Source organism: Carassius auratus, chromosome 21 (assembly GCF_003368295.1).
Source record: "Carassius auratus strain Wakin chromosome 21, ASM336829v1, whole genome shotgun sequence".
Classification (NCBI taxonomy): domain Eukaryota; kingdom Metazoa; phylum Chordata; class Actinopteri; order Cypriniformes; family Cyprinidae; genus Carassius; species Carassius auratus.
Window position 1 is genome coordinate 2,834,150 of NC_039263.1, and position 18,528 is coordinate 2,852,677.

The 18,528-nt window shown below is 35.4% G+C and overlaps 1 protein-coding gene across 1 annotated transcript; it reads right to left on the minus strand.

Moving 5' to 3' along the window:
• Positions 1 to 7,757: 7,757 nt before the first annotated feature.
• LOC113038220 (lipase member H-like) lies at positions 7,758 to 17,872 on the minus strand. The gene is made up of 11 exons (XM_026195484.1): positions 17,611 to 17,872; positions 16,200 to 16,260; positions 13,495 to 13,865; positions 10,585 to 10,693; positions 10,404 to 10,505; positions 10,235 to 10,324; positions 9,196 to 9,363; positions 9,028 to 9,117; positions 8,784 to 8,892; positions 8,525 to 8,698; positions 7,758 to 7,953 (listed from the first exon to the last, which is right to left on the minus strand). The coding sequence occupies exons 1-11, from the start codon at positions 17,848 to 17,850 to the stop codon at positions 7,869 to 7,871; spliced, it is 1,599 nt and encodes a 532-aa protein (XP_026051269.1). The 5' UTR covers positions 17,851 to 17,872; the 3' UTR covers positions 7,758 to 7,868.
• Between the last annotated feature and the right edge of the window lie 656 nt (positions 17,873 to 18,528).

Consider the following 18,528-nt stretch of genomic DNA (forward strand, 5'->3'; position numbering starts at 1 on the left):
AACACTAGAATATTGAAATAATGGTCAATAACTAGAGAAGCTAGTGTTAGATGATTTTATTTTTATTTTTAAGAAAACAAGCAGTTAGTAGATAAAAAGAGTGCAAGACTAAAAGGGGCACTTTTTTCTTTCATTTTTAAAGAATAGAATTAGTAAAGAGATGAGATTATTGATGCTGGAACTTCAGCTTTGAACACAGCACAGTTCCACATCTTCACACTTGCTGATCAATCACACAATCTCTGGGTCCTGACTCATTACAGGTGGTTAATGACAGTCAGATTACAAAAATGAAGCACTTGTAATTAGATTAAACTGCATTTTTAAATATTTGTAATCTTTATTGATTTGATGATTACATATTCACACCATAGTAATAATTTAATTGTAATGTATTGATTCTACCTAATTCTTTATTTACATGTTCCTTTCTAAAATATCCTACCACTCTCTCTCACACACACACACACACACACACACACACACACACTCAGAAAGTCTTCCAGCTTCGTGAACATTCACACAGAGACCAGTCACTTGTCAGATGGATGTAATTACACAGAAAACAGACACCACACAGCATCTGAGCACTGGATTTACACAAATCCTCCACATAAGAAGTGTTTTCTCAGCATTGCATCAGCTACTGACGAACACATTCATGTTTAACAGAATTATGGGTTATTTAACCATGTATCATTACGTCTTTGGGAAGCTTTTGTCTTTCAGAAAGATTTAAATGCTCAAATTCAATGTAATGCAGGGATTCTCAAACTTCTTTCACCTAATATATTAAACGATGGTTTATGGCCACATGGCATGCAGGTAAACAAATACAGTTTTTCATCTTTTTTATTAAGCACTTTATTTTGATTGTTATCATTATAAAATGACTTATTTTGATTTGATATTGTTGTGTAATTCATTAGCAGTTCTTTCATGAACCCATTTGAGAAACCTTGACTTAATGCAATGTTTAATGCTGTTAATAACAACTCTCTCTTTCTCGTACAAGAGTATTCAAAGTTAAATCCATGTGATAAATGAGTTTGGTCCTAAAGTGTGTTTGCCATCTAATTTATCCACCAGAGACGTGTGCATATCATTCTGCTTAACGATCCCAGCGTTCATCTTTATGTGATTTAAAACTATTTAAGCACAGAGAGTGACTTCTTTCATATTTAACAACCAGTGAGCAGAAAACTACATCAGTATATATTCAAAAACAAAGACATTTAATCTCAAGTTGAGCTTAAACATGAGAAAGAAAACACTTGTGTACAGTATTTTTAGATCTGTGTGTGTTCGGTGTTAAAGAGACAGCAGTCTGATAAACACACTGCCTTACTACTGTTAATCAAAGGACAAAAGAAAATCATTCACTGATCCTGACTAAATCTATGTCCAATTATAGCGCTTTGAGTATTAAGAAAGAGGTATTACAAATAAAATGTATTATTATTATTAGTTGTGTGGATTCACATTGAAATGACTGAACTTCTCAGAACAATGGTAAATGTGTCAGCAGCTTGAAGCTAAAGTCATCTGTTCTTCTGCTTAATGATGTGCACCTGACTCTTACAGATCATTAGAAAAGAAAGAAAGTGTAGGACAAGGATTTTAGTTCTAGGGCAGGATTTTGAGATGTGGACATGAAATTAATCTTAAACACTTTTTATAATCAGAAAGGCAGTCTCTTTGTTGTGTCCTAACATCAGTATTCAGTTCAAGTGAAGTCTGGGCCGAGTGTGAATAATTCCCAGGCTGGATGTCGTATATCTCCTCGCCGTCCAGCTGTGTTGTTTCACTGAGAGTCCACTGACATCGCTGTCCCAGGACGAACCCGCTGTCAGCCGAGACGTGCTTTCCTCCTGGACATCACAGAGACACTCAGAGATGGCCAAAAACAACCTGAAACTCCTGAGGGACAAAACGGACTCAGTAAAGGACAATAACTAGTATTATTCCAAGTGATTTTTATAGAAACATGTCCAATAATGTCTAAAGAATCACCACCTGCTCATAATTCTCTACATTTTTAGTAATACAAATATGCATACATCAATTTTTTTTACGTTTTGGTTACAATTACTAAAGTTGTATCATCAAAAAAAAAAAAAAAAATCAAATTATTAATCTAAATTTTTCTGAAATGCTAATGTAGATGAAAAAAAGTGCATTGGAAGTATTTACTGCTCTATAGTTTTTATGCGCTGCCCACTTAGATGAACTGAAGATACAAGGCTTTAAATCTCTCAAGATCTGATTAAACATCTCCACAAACAGCATCACCAGCTTCAGTTATTACTAACCAGATTGACTTTATTTCTGTTAAACATCTACAGAAGATCTTATTGAGAATTAATAGAGATTTAGATGTTGACGTCTTATTGAAAATGTTTGACATCACCATCACGGAGATCAGTGTTTGATTTAGTTCTGCTCTTGACCCTTGACTTTTGTTCAGCATGCATTGTTGCAATAAAAAATAATCATTATAATCATAATAATCACTTAAGTGTGTATAAATTATTTTTTTTCCACATTTGAGTTTAATGTTTTCTTCCCATTTAACATTTCAATTCCAAAATAAAGCAAAATAACTGTTGTCTAAACTACTTTAAAGCTGTCATTTTGCCTGTTATTAAAACAGACATGTTGATCTGCTTTTTCAACACATAAATATTTTCTGAAAACACCTGCAAATGCTGGAAAAAAAGCAACAGTATAAGTCAAGGGTCAAGAGTCCAACTGAACAACACTGACTTTAAACAAATAAAACATTTTCAACAAGCGGTCAACATCTAAACCTCTATTAATTCTCAATAAGATCTTCTGTAGACGTTTAACAGAAATAAAGTCAATCTGGTTAGTAATAACTGAAGCTGCTGATGCTGTTTGTGGAGATGTTTAATCAGATCTTGAGAGATTTAAAGTCTTGTATCTTCAGTTCATCTAAGTCTGTGGCTGAAGAAAATTGTAGTTTGTTTCTTATTTCTCTTTCTTTCAGAGCTTGTTCACAGCAGGTGTTTGAATGATTGAATGTTTCAGGAACATCATACTAACCTTTAAAGCTGCAGTAGGTAACTTTTGTAAAAATATATTTTTGACATATTTGTTAAACCTGTCATTATGTCCTGACAGTAGAATATGAGACAGATAATCTGTGTATAAATCAAGCTCCTCTGGCTCCTCCCAGTGTCCTATTGCCATTTGCAGAAACTCCATCGCTCCCGGTAAGAAACAACCAATCAGAGCTGCGGTCCGTAACTTTGTTTGTGTTCAAAATGTAGAAAAATGTATATAATAAGCGAGTACACCATGGATCCATTTTCCAAACCGTGTTTTTAGCTTGTCCTGAATCACTAGGGTGCACCTATAATAAGTGTTTATATTCGGACTATTTTAGATTGCTTCAGGGGTACCGCGGCGGAGTAACCCAGTACCTTTGTGATTCTTCATAGACATAAACAGAGAGAAGTAGTTCCGGCTACGATGTTCTTCCGCAAGACGCAAGCAGTTCTGTTTATTAACCGCTAGAGCGTCAAAAGTTACCTACCGCAGCTTTAAATAACATTCTACTAACATTAAGGAAACTGGACATTTTCATGTTCTTGGAATGTTACAAATCAATGTTCCTAGAATTTTTGATTTTTATTTTAAATCACAATTAAGTTGACAGAACGTTTGAGGAACATCACACCTTTAAAAATGTTCCTCTAACATCAAAACTGGACATTTTAAATGTTCCTAGAACCAACACTGAATATTTGGAGAATGTTCTTGTGACAAAATTCTGTTAGCTGGGACTACTTCTTACATTTTAACTAGAGTAACTTGTAATCTGTAAACCATTAAACACTACTCTCTCTTTACATCTTTGAGCAAAGCGTGCCGCTGCATCTCAGAGTGAAGCTCCTCAGTAAGAATAACTTAAAGAGCCTTTTCACTATTGATGATCTCCTTCACGGTGGATGCTAGGGGTGTGTGGTATATATGGTCCGTGATAATATCATAGTTTTAACCACGACATTATCAAAAAAGGAAAAGGAAAACCTTCAGCCTCTTATTTCTATAATGAGGACTGAATAAGCTCTAGTCTCTATCACTTACATTAGATTCAAGCATGTGACAAAATCACCCCCCCCCCCCATGTGAAATATCAGTTCGTTCAAGGAATTTTAACAGTATTTCTTATTACATTTTTAATCTGGAGAAAAATGTATTTATATCAATTTGCCTGGAATATAATAATTATGTAAAAATTTAAAGAGCTGCTAAAGTCAATATTGTTATTCCTCTTAAGAAATGAAACTGTTTGATTGGCTACAGAACAGACCACTGTTATTGTTTGTGTACTGTGTACTGTTTTGGGCTTAACTGTCACAGAATGGAATGCACAGGATTGTGGGAAATCAAAGACAGCGAAGGATACATTTATGCTCTATATTTACATTTTATAGTATATACTGTATATATATATATATATATATATATATATATATATATAATTATAATATATATAATATATACATACACACACACACTTGTTTTACATGAATGTATTTTTCAAAAATATAAAGAGCAATATGTAACATTTTACCCAGATTTATTCATACACTTAACTTTTATTTGTTGCCCACAGAATAATGTTGCTTCACCAAATGTTTACTTTAATATTTTTGTAAAATGATTGAGCACTCATGATTTTTCTAGAATAACGTTTGCTGCTGAATTATCTATTAACCTAGTTTATAATATACTATATATATATTTTTGTCATGGATTGTGATTATGTCGTGATTAATTTATGTTTAACACACAACACGAGTGATGATCAGGTCAATACACAATAGCATAGAAGTTCTACATTGATTTAAAAAATAAATAAAATGAGTTAGCATTGGTATCATTGCATCCACTGATCTATATATGACTGATTATTAGTCCAAAATAAAAATGGAACTTAAACAATCAATAAACAAAAAATAGTCTACAACCAACTATATTTAAAGTATTGTGCCCAAAATTTGCCCAAACATTTTAAACAGTTGCTACTTGCCCGTTCAGTTGATCAGTGGTTTTCTAGCCATGCATCATTTCTCTCTGGTTTTATGACAGCTGTAGCTTTTATGGTTATTAGTAGAACAGTAAAGCATTACTATTAATGGCTATAACAGTGCTCACTACTACTAATCAGTGTTGAGTTTTACTATGAGGTTAACCCTGCCTTATTTATATACTATACTATACAATAGTAATACTTTTAACCATTAAAACCATTAAAAATGCTTTTCAGTAGTGTGTTTTGAGACGTATTCTATTAGTTCTTATTGTAACGCAAGCCCAATGCCAGATGAGAAAAAGTATCAGTTATTTTTAGGAAGTAATGCAGCATTGTAATGCATTATCTTTAAAAGTATTTTTTTCCCAGCACTGCTAACCATAGCTTAAAAGTAAATAATAATAATAAAAAAAACATGGTTACAGCACTTTTTCTATCATAAATCCATGGTTGATGTTCATAAGGGCAATAGCTCACGTTTCTGTGTGTGAAAGTGAAGTAATGATGGCCTATACGACCATTTCCTATTGCTCATGTGTGTGTGTGTGTGTGTGTGTGTGTGTGTTTGCCAAGCTTGTCTGGCATTACCTGAGTCTCAAGTTACACCAGTTTTGATGTCGGATATTTTGTGAAAATAAACGATGTGGTTTCCAAGCACAAATGATTAAGGCATTAAGGCTGAATAAATCACAAAAGAGTGTTTGGTTTGACGCCTGCATGTGAGTTTCCTTTCACGTTTATGACCTTCAGAGTTTGCCCTAATGAAACAAAAATATATTGCACTATATTGGAAAATATCATGTAATATATTAGGTATATATTCTTATATATATTTATATTTTCCAATATATTTCAATATATTGAAAGCGGCAATCATATTGTATATTTTGCAATATATAATATAATATATGTATCATCAATATATTATCAAAATGTATTCAAATATATAAAATATTAGAAAATAAAAGGGAAAATAATATATTACAATACATCACAATATATTTTAAGAAATGTATTGGTAAATATATTTTCCTTGTGTAAGGGTGAGGCATGTTGCACTGATAAAAATATGAAGACAGATGCTCAGAAGGATTAGACTGACCATTTATCAGCAGTTCCTATGCAGACTGATCTAAAACACACAGAAAGGATGTCCCCTCATGCTTCTCCATCCAAAGACCTGTTTTTCATGCTGTGTTGAGTGATAATATCAAGTCAATACTAGTTGGTCCCCTGGGCAAAGTTACGTCCAGTGGACGTCTTTTTATGTCTTTGCAGATGTTGAAAAGACGTCCACTGAGGTGACAGAATGTTTTTATTATGTCTTATTATTTTTATTTATTATGTTTTATTATTATGTTTTTTTATTTTCGATATAGACGTTCACAGATCCTCCTTACAAGGCTCTGTGACTTTATTTCTGTCAGACATCTAGAGAAGCTCTTATTGAGAATTACCAGAGGTTTAAATGTTGATACTTGATTCATTTGAAGTCACCGGTGTGGTGATCAGTGTTTAGTTGGGATTTTGGTCCAGTTACTTCTTGTGTTCACAGTGTGTGTGTGTGTGCACGTTGGATGGGTTAAATGCAAAGCATGGATTCTGAGTATAAGTCACCATATTTGGCTGAATGTCACGTCACTTTAAAATTGTGTATGCTTCTAGATAATAGGCCTTGTGTTCAGTTAACAATTTTTTTTTTGTTCTGATATTTTTTAGGTTAATTTGATTATTAATGTTGTAACAACTTGTGATATTAAGTTATTATTTAAAGTTGGGTGGACTTTAGTCCTCATTTGTTAAGTTTATTTAAAAAAGCGCCTGCGATAAGTTGCCTTATTTTTTAAGTTAACGCAACCTTTTTTTTTTTTCCTTTTTTTTTTTTAACAGTGTAGAGTTTCAATCACATGCATTGATTACTTAGACTTAACATCAGACCTTATATTTAATTTAATCTTTATATATAACAGCCATTTACAAAGAGGATTCTAAAGCTCGAAGAATAATGTTAGGGTCAGTTTTTCGTAAAAAAAAAAAAGAATTTGTGTGAAACAGTATTACACAAAACACACACTGCTGTTCAGTTTGGGATTAGGCGTCTCTTCTGCTCATCAGGGCTGCATTTATTTGTTTAAAAATACAGTAACATTTGTGAAATATTATTATAATGTAAATCATCTGTTTTCTGTGTGAATCTGTGATGCTCCGCTGTATTTTCAGCATCATTCCTCCAGTCTTCAGTGTCACATGATCTTCAGAAATCAGAATAATATGATGATTTACTGCATTTATTACTGCATTTACTTATTATTATTACTATTGAAAACAATCAATGTTTTTGTGGAAACTGTCATGTTTATTCAGGTTTGTTTAGAAGAACTAGCATTTTTTTTTATATAATTTTTGTAACAATACAAATATCTCTTTCGATCAATTGATAAAAAAAAAAAAAAAAAAAAAACATCTTTAAAAAACAAAAAAAAAAAAGTTACTGGACAACCAACTTTTAAAAAGTAGCATGTGATGAAATGTATTAACAATGCTATTATATTTATAAATGTATGGGTATGTCACAATTTCATTTGTATATGCAGTGAGCAGAAAGGCAAGGCATAAGTTCCTGTAAGAAAAATACTAAGAAAACTAAAGCAATACCATAAATAATATCGCTGAGGCAAAAACAAGACAAATAAATATTTACAAAAAAATATTTATTTACATGACATAAAATCTAAGAAAGTGTAGCTGTGTCTTCACGAAGAGACTCAAGCAACAGACTGTGAATCACATTTCTGAGAGACGATCAGAAGTTGGAGTCTTCACAGGGAATCGGTCTGAACGTCACGTCTTTATTTTCCTTCAGCAGAAGATCATAGCGACACAGAGGCCTGAAGAAACACAAGACAAGCGTTCAGTGACTCACTGCAGGTGCATCCTGGGAAAGTCTCTGAGACGTGTCCTGACGAGCATCATTTAACCTCTATGTCTGAACAACTGTTTTGAGCGTACCGCTGATTTAATTCACACAGAATCTAGCCTGTGGCATTTCCCAATCTCATGTACATTGATGAATGTTTCAGTCTAAAAGTCTGGGGTCTGTAAGATACTTTAGTGTTTCTCAAAGACGTCCCTTCTGCTCAGCAAGGATAAAAAAAACAGGAAAAAATGTGAAATATTTTTACTATTTAAAACATCTGTTTTCTGTGTGAATCTGTGTTAAAGTGTAATTTATTTCTGTGATGCTCCGCTTTATTTCCAGCATCATTCCTCCAGTCTTCAGTGTCACATGATCTTCAGAAATCAGAATAATATTGCATTTATTTGAAATGCAGAAGGTTTTCTAACATTACACATGTCTTTAATGCCACTTCTGATCAATATAATGCAGTCTAGATGAATAAAAGTGTGTAAGAGAAGAGCTCAGACGTGAACTGTTCCCTCAGATGAAGGCACACAGACCTGAGCTGGTTCTGGAGAGGAGTGAGCCGGATGCTCAGGATCCGGAGTTTCGTCCGCGGCCGGAGTCCTTTCCCCGTACAGAACCGGAGCGTGATCTCTTTCACAGGCTGGACGTCTCGCTCAAACTGAGCCAGAATACTGCTCTCCACAAACCTCTCAAACATCAGGGTCTTACTGGAAGAGAGAGCACCAACATCAGCATCCAGAAGATCGATCTGGGAATACTCCTGATACGAGACGGAGACGCTCACACACTTACTGATTGAGCTCAACTCGTGCCTCTTCCTGTCCGTCGCTCAATTTAATGGTTAAATATCCCCAGTGTGTTTTCTGGTTCCATGTGATGATATCAACCTTGTAACCGAACTCTAGAGAAGTCAAAGATTACATGAAAAAGCTGTTACATTATATACATATAGATCTGTGAGCACAGAAGCAGTCATCAGTAGCACAGGTGTATTTGTAGAAATAGACAACAATACATATAATAAAGAGATGCTCACTGCAGAACGGCAAATCTTTATTAGTTTGGAAGTACGTCCTGGTTTGTCCCAGCTGCAGCAGACGGTCTCTCCAGCGCACAGCATCATAACCTGCACACAGCAGTGAAACACGTCTGTCTCAGAACAAGCCCCTTATCACACAGAGTTTACTCAGTGTTCAGAGTTTACCGAAAACAGGGCATCCGTCCGGAGCGAAACTCCCACAGTCCATGCACTTCCCGTCCTGGAAGAGTGTGTAGGAGTCACAGGGGTACGCAGTGATGGGACACGAGCCGTTCAGTGAGCTCATGTAGAGGAACACGGACCTCTGATGGTCACACTTGAAATACTGCGAGCCTGTGGAGGACCAGAGAGGAGTTCAGGACAACACACACACACACACACACACACATATATTCAGTATGATCGAGGATGCAGAGAGCCATGTGTACATTATGAAGAGAATGATTCTTTTGTTTCTTTAAGAGTGCGAGTAGTCTCTTGCAAGTAATTATGATGGAATTGCTTACCCTTTAATATGCCATGCATTTAAAAATTATGAGAGATATTGTTTGAAAGCAAGTAAAAACTGATTTAATATCTTTCAGTATTTATTTAATTTGACAAGCATTTTTAAGTTTAAAGAGTACACAAAAATGCACACTGCCATTCAAAAGTTACGTTTATTTTTTGTTATTTAAGTCTTTTCTGCTCACCAAAGCTGCATTTACTTGCTATTTAAAACTATTTAAATTATAATTTATATTTAACAATAATACAATAGTTTAAAAGTTTGGAGTTAGTAAATATTTTTCCTTTAATAAAATTAATACTTTTTATACTTCAGCAAAGACTAAGGACTTACATTGTTACAAAATATTTCTATTTAAATAAACTGTTTTAGAATTTTTCTTGAGCAGTAAATCAATTCTAATAATAAATCATCATATTATTCTGATTTCTGAAGATCATGTGACACTGAAGACTGGAGGAATGATGCTGAAAATACAGCGGAGCATCACAGAAATAAATTACACTTTAACACAGATTCACACAGAAAACAGAGGATTTACATTTTAATAATATTTCACAAATGTTACTGTATTTTTGATCAAATAAATGCATCCCTGATGAGCAGAAGAGACGTCTGATCCCAAACTGAACAGCAGTGTGTGTTTTGTGTAATACTGTTTTTAACTGATGTTAGATTAAAATGGTTAAGGCTGACCTGAAAAGATGGTTCTGGGGCATCCAGGCTGATCCGCTCCACCGTTGGCGTAATAATCGATGTGACCCAGGACATCACGGTAGCCCAGCGCTGCGAGGAAACACCAGCCAGAGTTAACCTCGTCTAGAGACTGGTGTGATATAGAGTGTCATGTGTGAGAGAAACACACCGTCCATGTCTGTGTGCAGCGCCTCCACGAACTGTGCATCAGACGGGTCGAGACGCTCGCTGACGGGCCGACCGTTAAACTGGGGCCCCGCCGGATCCAGCGCTGACACACACACACACACACATCACCATCACACACTGAAACACTCGACTCGAGCTTCAGGAGAACGGATCAGTCTCACCTGTTATCCTGCCAATGCTGCCGTTAAAATTGGCCCCCGTGAACCCTGAGATGTGGGCCCCTAAACTGACACCAATCATGTGTATGGAGCCCAGATCTGCCCCTTTCTCCTGTGATGTCAAACACACACACACACACACACACACACCTGCATGTTGGTATATGCGGTTTATGGGGGCTCTCCATAGGTGTAATGGGTTTAATTCTGTACAAACTGTATATTCTATCGCCCTACCCCAACCCTACACCTAACCCTAACCCTCACAGGAAACTTTGTGCATTTTTGGATTTTCAAAATAACTAATTCTGTATGATTTATAAGCGTTTTGAATAACAGGGACACTACAAATGTCCTCATAAACCACCTCCTCATTGTAATACCTGTGTCATACCCATGTCATTATACAAATTTGTTTCCTCATTAACCACAGAAACTAGCTCACACACACACACACACACACTCACTGATATAAACACACACATACACACACGTTTACTTCACAGATGAATATGAGAGAAAGCTTCAGAAAGTCAGTCACAGGAAACACTGTGGTGAACTGTTCACAGAAGATGATACGACAAACGAATGGGACTCTGATTCTGCTAATTAACCCCCTGAAGACATCGTGGAAAATAACAATGAATCATTCTAACGTTTCATGTAAATGTAAATGGTTCATGCATGCACATATTAAACAAACATGCAGTGCCGGTATCTTCTTTCACTCTTTGGGCCTCTTCAGTCACTTTTGACCAAAATATTATTATTTTTTCATATATATATATATATATATATATATATATATATATATATATATCTGTGGCATTAGCCCTGTGAACACACACAAACAAATCATGGACACAATCCGGAAATATGTCAAAGGGTCGAATAAAAAACACACTTTGCTCTTCACGGTCAGAACATATAAAATGAACGGGAAACACAAAAACACTATGACTCAATGGATTGCTGATTAACCAAATCAGGCCCTGTCCTCAATCCCTCTCCTCATTCTAGAAGCCTCAGCTTTCTCTCAAATATACATCTCACGGTCGCTCACAGTTTCTGTTTCATGCTGACCTTAAAGAAGACGGTCACCTGCTGTTTGTTCAGGTCTCCACCTGAAGAAGTTAATGTTTTACACTTTATCTGCATGCTTCACCTGTGCACAGACAAACCTGACACCTGTCCTGGAGAAGCAGCACACCTTCAACATCATTACTGTAACTAAAACTACTATATAAATAAATAGAAATTGTAAGAAATAAATAAACAAATAAGTAAAATTACTTAAGATATTAAAAACATTTTATTTCAGCTAGGTGCCCATGCAACATTTCTCATTTCCATTTAGTTTACTTTAAGTTGAAGTACTAAAATAACAAAATAAAAACTGTTACATAACACACACACACACGCGCGCGTTGCTTGTTTCCCAAAAGACAAATAAGTTAAATTTAGCCTGATCTTCAAATTCAAAACATTGATGTAAATTCAAAATCAAGGGGGTGTAAACTTTTGAGCAGGGTCACTTTTGACTTCTGATTTTATTGAAAAGAGCTTAGGCTCATGTAACCAGAAGTTTAAAGATATATGAATATGCTTTTAAGTTTTTCTTTTTATATTTTAGTCAAATGTAATTAAGCAACATTTCAAACCTTTAACCTGCGGGGAAAATCAACCCATTAACAGTTTAAAAGTAGCCACAGGACAAAGGTGGATTTGGCAACCCTACATATAACATGAGTTGGAATCAGATTTGATGAGGAGAGAGAGATGGCTGATTTAAAAGAGATTTAAATACTCTGCAGATTGATAGAGGTTTCCTGATGTGTGAAAATTATGCAACATTAGGGTTTGGACACAAAAATCACGGGAGCAGGCAATAATGGTCAGAAATTCAGTGGTAGCGGGATTAAGAAAACAGTACCTTGCAGCGCTCTAATACCAAAAATGCACTGGAGACTGTAGAAAGAAAAAGAAGAATTCCACATTTTGGGCAATTCAGAAATCCCGGCCAGATGCATTTTTTTTTTTTTTGGTCCAAAAAAGGAAATTTGGTCACTCTAACGTCATGGCAATGTATAACACAAAGTACCTCATGCACAAAACATTTAACACGTAAATGCACGTAATTAATGTAAATCAAGCAAGCTTATAAGCATAGGCCACAAAATTACACATTAACAGACCAGAGGGAATAATATGGATTTTTTTTTCCAGAAAACTTCTTGCACAAAATAAATTCATGCACTTTCAAGGTCCTGCATCAATGTATGTTCATTTTCAAAAACTTTTCAGGACCTTGAAAAAAAATGTTCAGGTTCACAAATTTTCAAGGATTGCAAGGACCAGTGGGATACAACTATTTGAAAATCTGGAATCTGAGGGAGCAAAAAACTCTAAATAATGAGAAAATCATCTTTAAAGTTTTTCAAATGAAGTTCTTAGCAATGAATATTACTAAACAAACATTACATTTTTATGTATTTACAGTTGAAAATCAACATAATATCTTCATGGAACATGATCTTTACTTAATATCCTAATGATTTTTGGCAAAAAGAGAAATGTATAATTTTGACCCAAACAATGTATTGTTGTCTATTGCTACAGATACACCTGTGCTAGTGATGACTGCTTCTGTGCTGCAGGGACACAGATATGAGTTATTGAAGGATGATCAGTAACTATCATGTTTGTATTTCAAGCTCCTGAACAGATTCCTTTAATTTATGAGTGTTTTTCAAGCTTTGAATTAATAATAGTATCCTCTAATGTATTAATAATAGAATACTCTGATGTAGATCTATAGTTCTGTGTATTATATTGATTGTAATATTCTACAAAGGCTGCTCTCTGCTGTTGAGATGAAGGAGACTCGATGGCACTGAGTAGTTTTCCTCTTACCTTCATCTTCTGGATGAGGTCTGTAAGGTTTGCAGCAACCTTGCGTGTGTTATCCACCACTTTCCAGTAGTTGATGTTGGTGGCTCCATGGTTCCAGTCCACCACGACGACGTTCATGTCGCGGCGCACCAGGAGGAGCTTCACGAACTCTGTGAGCCAGACGGGGGGCGAGCCGGTGGGCCGGTAGCCGTGGATGAGGAAGGTCGTCGGGGAGCTGAGGTTGAAGCCAGGGTTGCTGAAGGGCTCTTGGTGGGACAGCAGCTGACCACAGGACACATTGAGCCGAGTGTAGAGCAGTAATCTCACTTTCAAAGACGTCCCGGTCAGAGAGTGCTTCAGGTCCAGGTCTGTCATCTCCTTACACTCCTCAGCTGCAGGGAGACCACAAACACAGCTCTTCACTGCCGCTCGCACACATCCCTCACAGAGGTATCCACATTCAGTCATTCAGCAGATGTTTTTATCCAAAGCCAATCACAAATGAAGGCAACAGAAGCAATCAAAATCAACAAAAGGGCAATGATATACAAGTGCTATAACAAGTCTCAGTTAGCTTAACACAGTACACATGTTTCTGTTATAAAACAAATAAAAAGAAAACAGATAGAACTCAAAAAGATTAGAGAATTTAGTGTTTTTTTTAAAGAAAACAAACAGTAAATAGAGTGCAAATCTTATTCTTTTTAAGAATAGAATTAGAATAGAGAGTGCTAGAGTTCCACAGTTTTATCCATTCACAATAACTTTAAATATGATTAAAAGTAGAGTTCAACCGATATATCGGTTTACCGATATTTTCCCTAATTTTTAAGCATTTTTCCAAAATCGGATATCGGTTTTGTAATATCGGGGTTTACCGATAAAAGTGCCATCGTGTGGGGATCGCCATTACTGAGGGGAGACCAGACAACAACAACGGTGTGCAGGTACTTAATATTACATAGTTAGTCAGCTGTATTTAACATAAAAGCCATTTATACACAAATTATATGCATTACATGAAAGCTTGATATGTAGTTTATGCAGCTTGGCTCTCAGAAATAGAGACCAACTCACAGAGTCATGTAAAATAATCTGTCAAATCCTGTCCCAAGACGGAACTTTGTATGAGTTATGTTAAATAATACAGCCATGAATGAGCGCATGTTGTAAATAAAAGTGCTTAATTTAATTCTCTCTCTGTTGTCTGTGGTCATCATTAGTCTCGTGAAGCCACTTTCATGTTAATGACGTGGTTGATGCTCAGGAAATGCTCCAGCACGGCCACCGCATGTAACTTTTAACAAGATTAACTTGTTTAAAACACCCTAAATTGTATTAACATTTCCTATATAACCATTATTTTGCTAATAAACATCTAAATAAATACAACTCAATGAAAATTAATAAGCCTATTTTTTTACCTTAGTGAGTGATCGTAGTTTGAGTGTATAGTTTTGTGTAAATGCACAATCTAAAAGGACACAAACATTATTAATAATTCTTATATGACATTTAATTTGAGAAATGCAATACAATACTGTTTTGTTTGCTATATTCCAATATTCCCTAGACTCTGCAGCTATTAAACAGCTTATTAACCTACTAATATATATATATATATATATATATATATATATATATATATATATATATATATATATATATATATATAAATAAACCTATAAACCTATAAACCTACTGACCTACCTACTGATATGACTGTCATTTATTTATGTTCTCCATTTATTCTGCTTATTGTTAAGAGTTTTGCTGCTGTTGGTGCTTTTTATAATTAAAATTTGAAGATTAAATTTAACATGAAAGACTGCTAATTTCCAACAATTAAAAAAAAAAAAAAGTTGAAAAGAACTGAAAAGAGGAAAAACCAAAGTGAAGTAAGTTCTTCCTTTACTCAGTCATTTATTTACGTAATAACGGTAAATAAATATCGGTTCTGCATATCGGTTATCGGTTACATAAACACGCAAATAATTGGTATCGGTATCTGTTATATAAAATCAATATCGGTCTATCACTAATTCAAAATAATGCAGCATTTGATATTGATGCTCTTACAGTGACTAGGGCTTTTAAAAGGATAAAAGTAAAGAAAAAAGCCATCTCTTGGATCTGTGGTGGAGGATTTTGTTTCTCGTTGCGTAACTTAAATATAGCTAAGAGCAAAGACATGATTATAGACTCTGGAAAGTTTGCTATTTCTGTCTCTACTACTGTAATACACGGAAGGGACACTGAGCTTGTGGAGGAGTAAAGATTTCTGTGTACAGTGGTTGAAAAAAATAAAAAAATAACCAAGTAACAGAATTTGTAAAATTTTAAGCGAGTAACACAGATAATGCATCATTTTTTTTAAGTTACTTTCCCCAACACTTGAAAGCACCTAACATACATGATAATTACATCTACACTAGGTGAAAAAAATATGTGTGTGTGTGTGTGTTTTGGATTTTACAGGAAAAGGGGGACTAATGCTCCATCTGTGGGGGTTATGTTAACATTTCAAGAGAAATTCTACAGTAACACCCACATTAAATGAGACTGCGTCTGCATTCACACCACAATGGGTAAACACAATGAAGTGTAAGCATTGGGAATAATGTCAGGTGGTTTCTTCTAACTCGCTAATTAAAATAAACAGATTATTACAAATTGCAAAAAAAGTGATATGAAAGGCAGTGGATGTGGATTTAGATCAACATTACCTCTGTGAGCTTCAAACATCAACGTCACAAACACAAGCCTCCAAAACAACGTCCTGCAGACCTGCAGAGAGAGAGAGAGAGAGAGAGAGAGAGAGAGAGAGAGAGAGAGAGAGACAGAGAGACAGAGAGAGGGAGAGAGAGAGAGAGAGAGAGAGAGAGAGAGAGAGAGAGAGAGAGAGAGAGGGAGAGAGAGAGAGAGAGGGGAACCTCAGAAAGTGTGAAAGTTTGTACAGCGGATATCACACACTTCTCATCTAGCAGCCTTTTCTCTCACTTTATATGCTTTTATAGAGCAGCAGTGAAAAGAAGAAAAAAATAACCCTTTGCTTTCATATTCAATAAAACTATTAAGCAGTTTTTGGAAAGCCACATATCACATTTTGCTCATGATGAAACCACAAGTTTCTAAAGACCCCTGCCGACACACACACACACACACACACACACACACACACACACGCACACACACACAGTTTCCGTGAAGCTCATTACTGTAGAATAATAGGGTGTGTAATGTTTTGGCATCATTGATATACAATAATTGTTTTTGTTAATATTTTCATTAATTTTTCTACTCTTTGATTTAGTAATTTTGATGTGTTTAGTTTATGGTTTGTTTTTACATACGTCTGTATCTTTTTCATTAAGTTTATTTCGTTCATTCAGATTGTTGATTTCATTAGTTGATTTTGTTCTTAAACTGAATAGACATGAAAAATGTCTTTCGCTTGTTTATTTATACATTCATTTAGGTGGTTTCAGTTTTTCCCTCACGTGTATGTCTCAGGTTTTGCTTACATTTTGGATTCTGGAGACCAAATGTATTAAAACTAAAAAAAAATTCCCATGATGAAAACAGCTTACTAAATATAAACAATGTTTACTTTAAATACTGCTGAATAATGTTTTCATTAAAACATAAAAAAGCAAGGTTTGTCTGAAGACACAGTTTACGGGATAACAGACTCAGTATTATTATCTTACGATTAAAAGATTGAATTGAATAGAAATGGCACATACTGAACAGTAACACACACAAACCGTCTCTCCCTCTGTGTGTGTGTGTTTGTGTTTGGAGAGTTATTGTGTGGTTGTGTAAAGGGACATTATAGGGAGTCTGAAAAGCTGAAAAGAAGACAAACTGGTTTGAAGCTGCTGTCACGTGAAGGGAATAAGAATGTGCTTTCATTAAAACAGGCAGAAGAAATCCCACCAACATTTACCTCTACCATGACCTCAAACACAAAACAGCACGCAGTGAACCTGACTGACCACTCATGTGAACAATCACACAAACACACACAGCCAGCCATTCACTCATACGACCAACAGACTTAAACACACACTCAGACAAAGAGCACATGTTACAACTATCTGCTACAAGACACAGTTTACAAGAGAGACGTCTTACCATGTTGGACGAGTGAGGAGAGGTTTCTGTCTGACAGTGAGGCTTTATTCTGTCAGGGTTGCTGACAATTCCTCTGAAGACTCCAGGAAATAGTAAGATGACACACTTACACAGCTCCACCCACCACGTCCACAAACATCCGCCTACAGGTGTCACATTCCTGCGCTGAGGAACAGCAAGACCAGACAAAAGCTCAAACTGGTGACAGCAGGGGACTGTGGAGGCACAGATGCACTGCATAAAGGACCAGCAGAGCTTTAAAGAACTATCCAGTTAAAATATTCTTAATATAGGTACACATTTATACAATTATGCAATAGCATTCAAATTAAAATGTAATTAATAAATTTTTTACTGCATTGTATTTTTATTTATTTTAGGTATTTTCACCTTTTTATGACTATAGTGCTGATCATAACTGACCGGAAGTGAAGTGAGAGAGCGATGAGAGGCGGGAGTCAGGATTCGACTCGGGACGTCTGTTGACTTTTTATTGTACTTTACATTTTCAAGTTACATGTTGGTGTATCAACTTCTGACTTCTGCCACGTGTTAACCTGCTACGTGTTCAAATATACCTTGCTTCAATAATAGTTTCCTTCCAGAGGTCTCTGTAGACCACTGCAGCCACGTGATGGAAGACAGCTTAGACAGTAGATCTGTATTTGCTCCAAAATGTCTGTTACCTTCAGTTATTTATTCTTTTGCTATGTCTGGTTTGTAAAGAAAAGCACATGCTCTGTACAGTATGTATTTGTGACCATGTATTCAACTGATCCTGTTCCATATAGGGAACTTAATTCCAAGTATTGGCAGTCATAAAACGTTTCGGCCTTCAGAAAGAGAAAGCGAAACTGGACTGAAAAGCATATCTGGTTATTTTTGTAAAGTCTAGTTCCTTTTGATCGATGTCCCTTA

Coding starts and splice junctions, on each gene's coding strand:
- LOC113038220 (XM_026195484.1), bottom strand. CDS start 17,850: ATGCAGTGCATCTGTGCCTCCACAGTCCCCTGCTGTCACCAGTTTGAG. Junction 13,866..16,199: donor GATGTTTGAAGCTCACAGAG/GTAATGTTGATC, acceptor GTCTCCCTGCAG/CTGAGGAGTGTAAGGAGATG. Junction 9,118..9,195: donor GGACGGATGCCCTGTTTTCG/GTAAACTCTGAA, acceptor TGCTGTGTGCAG/GTTATGATGCTGTGCGCTGG.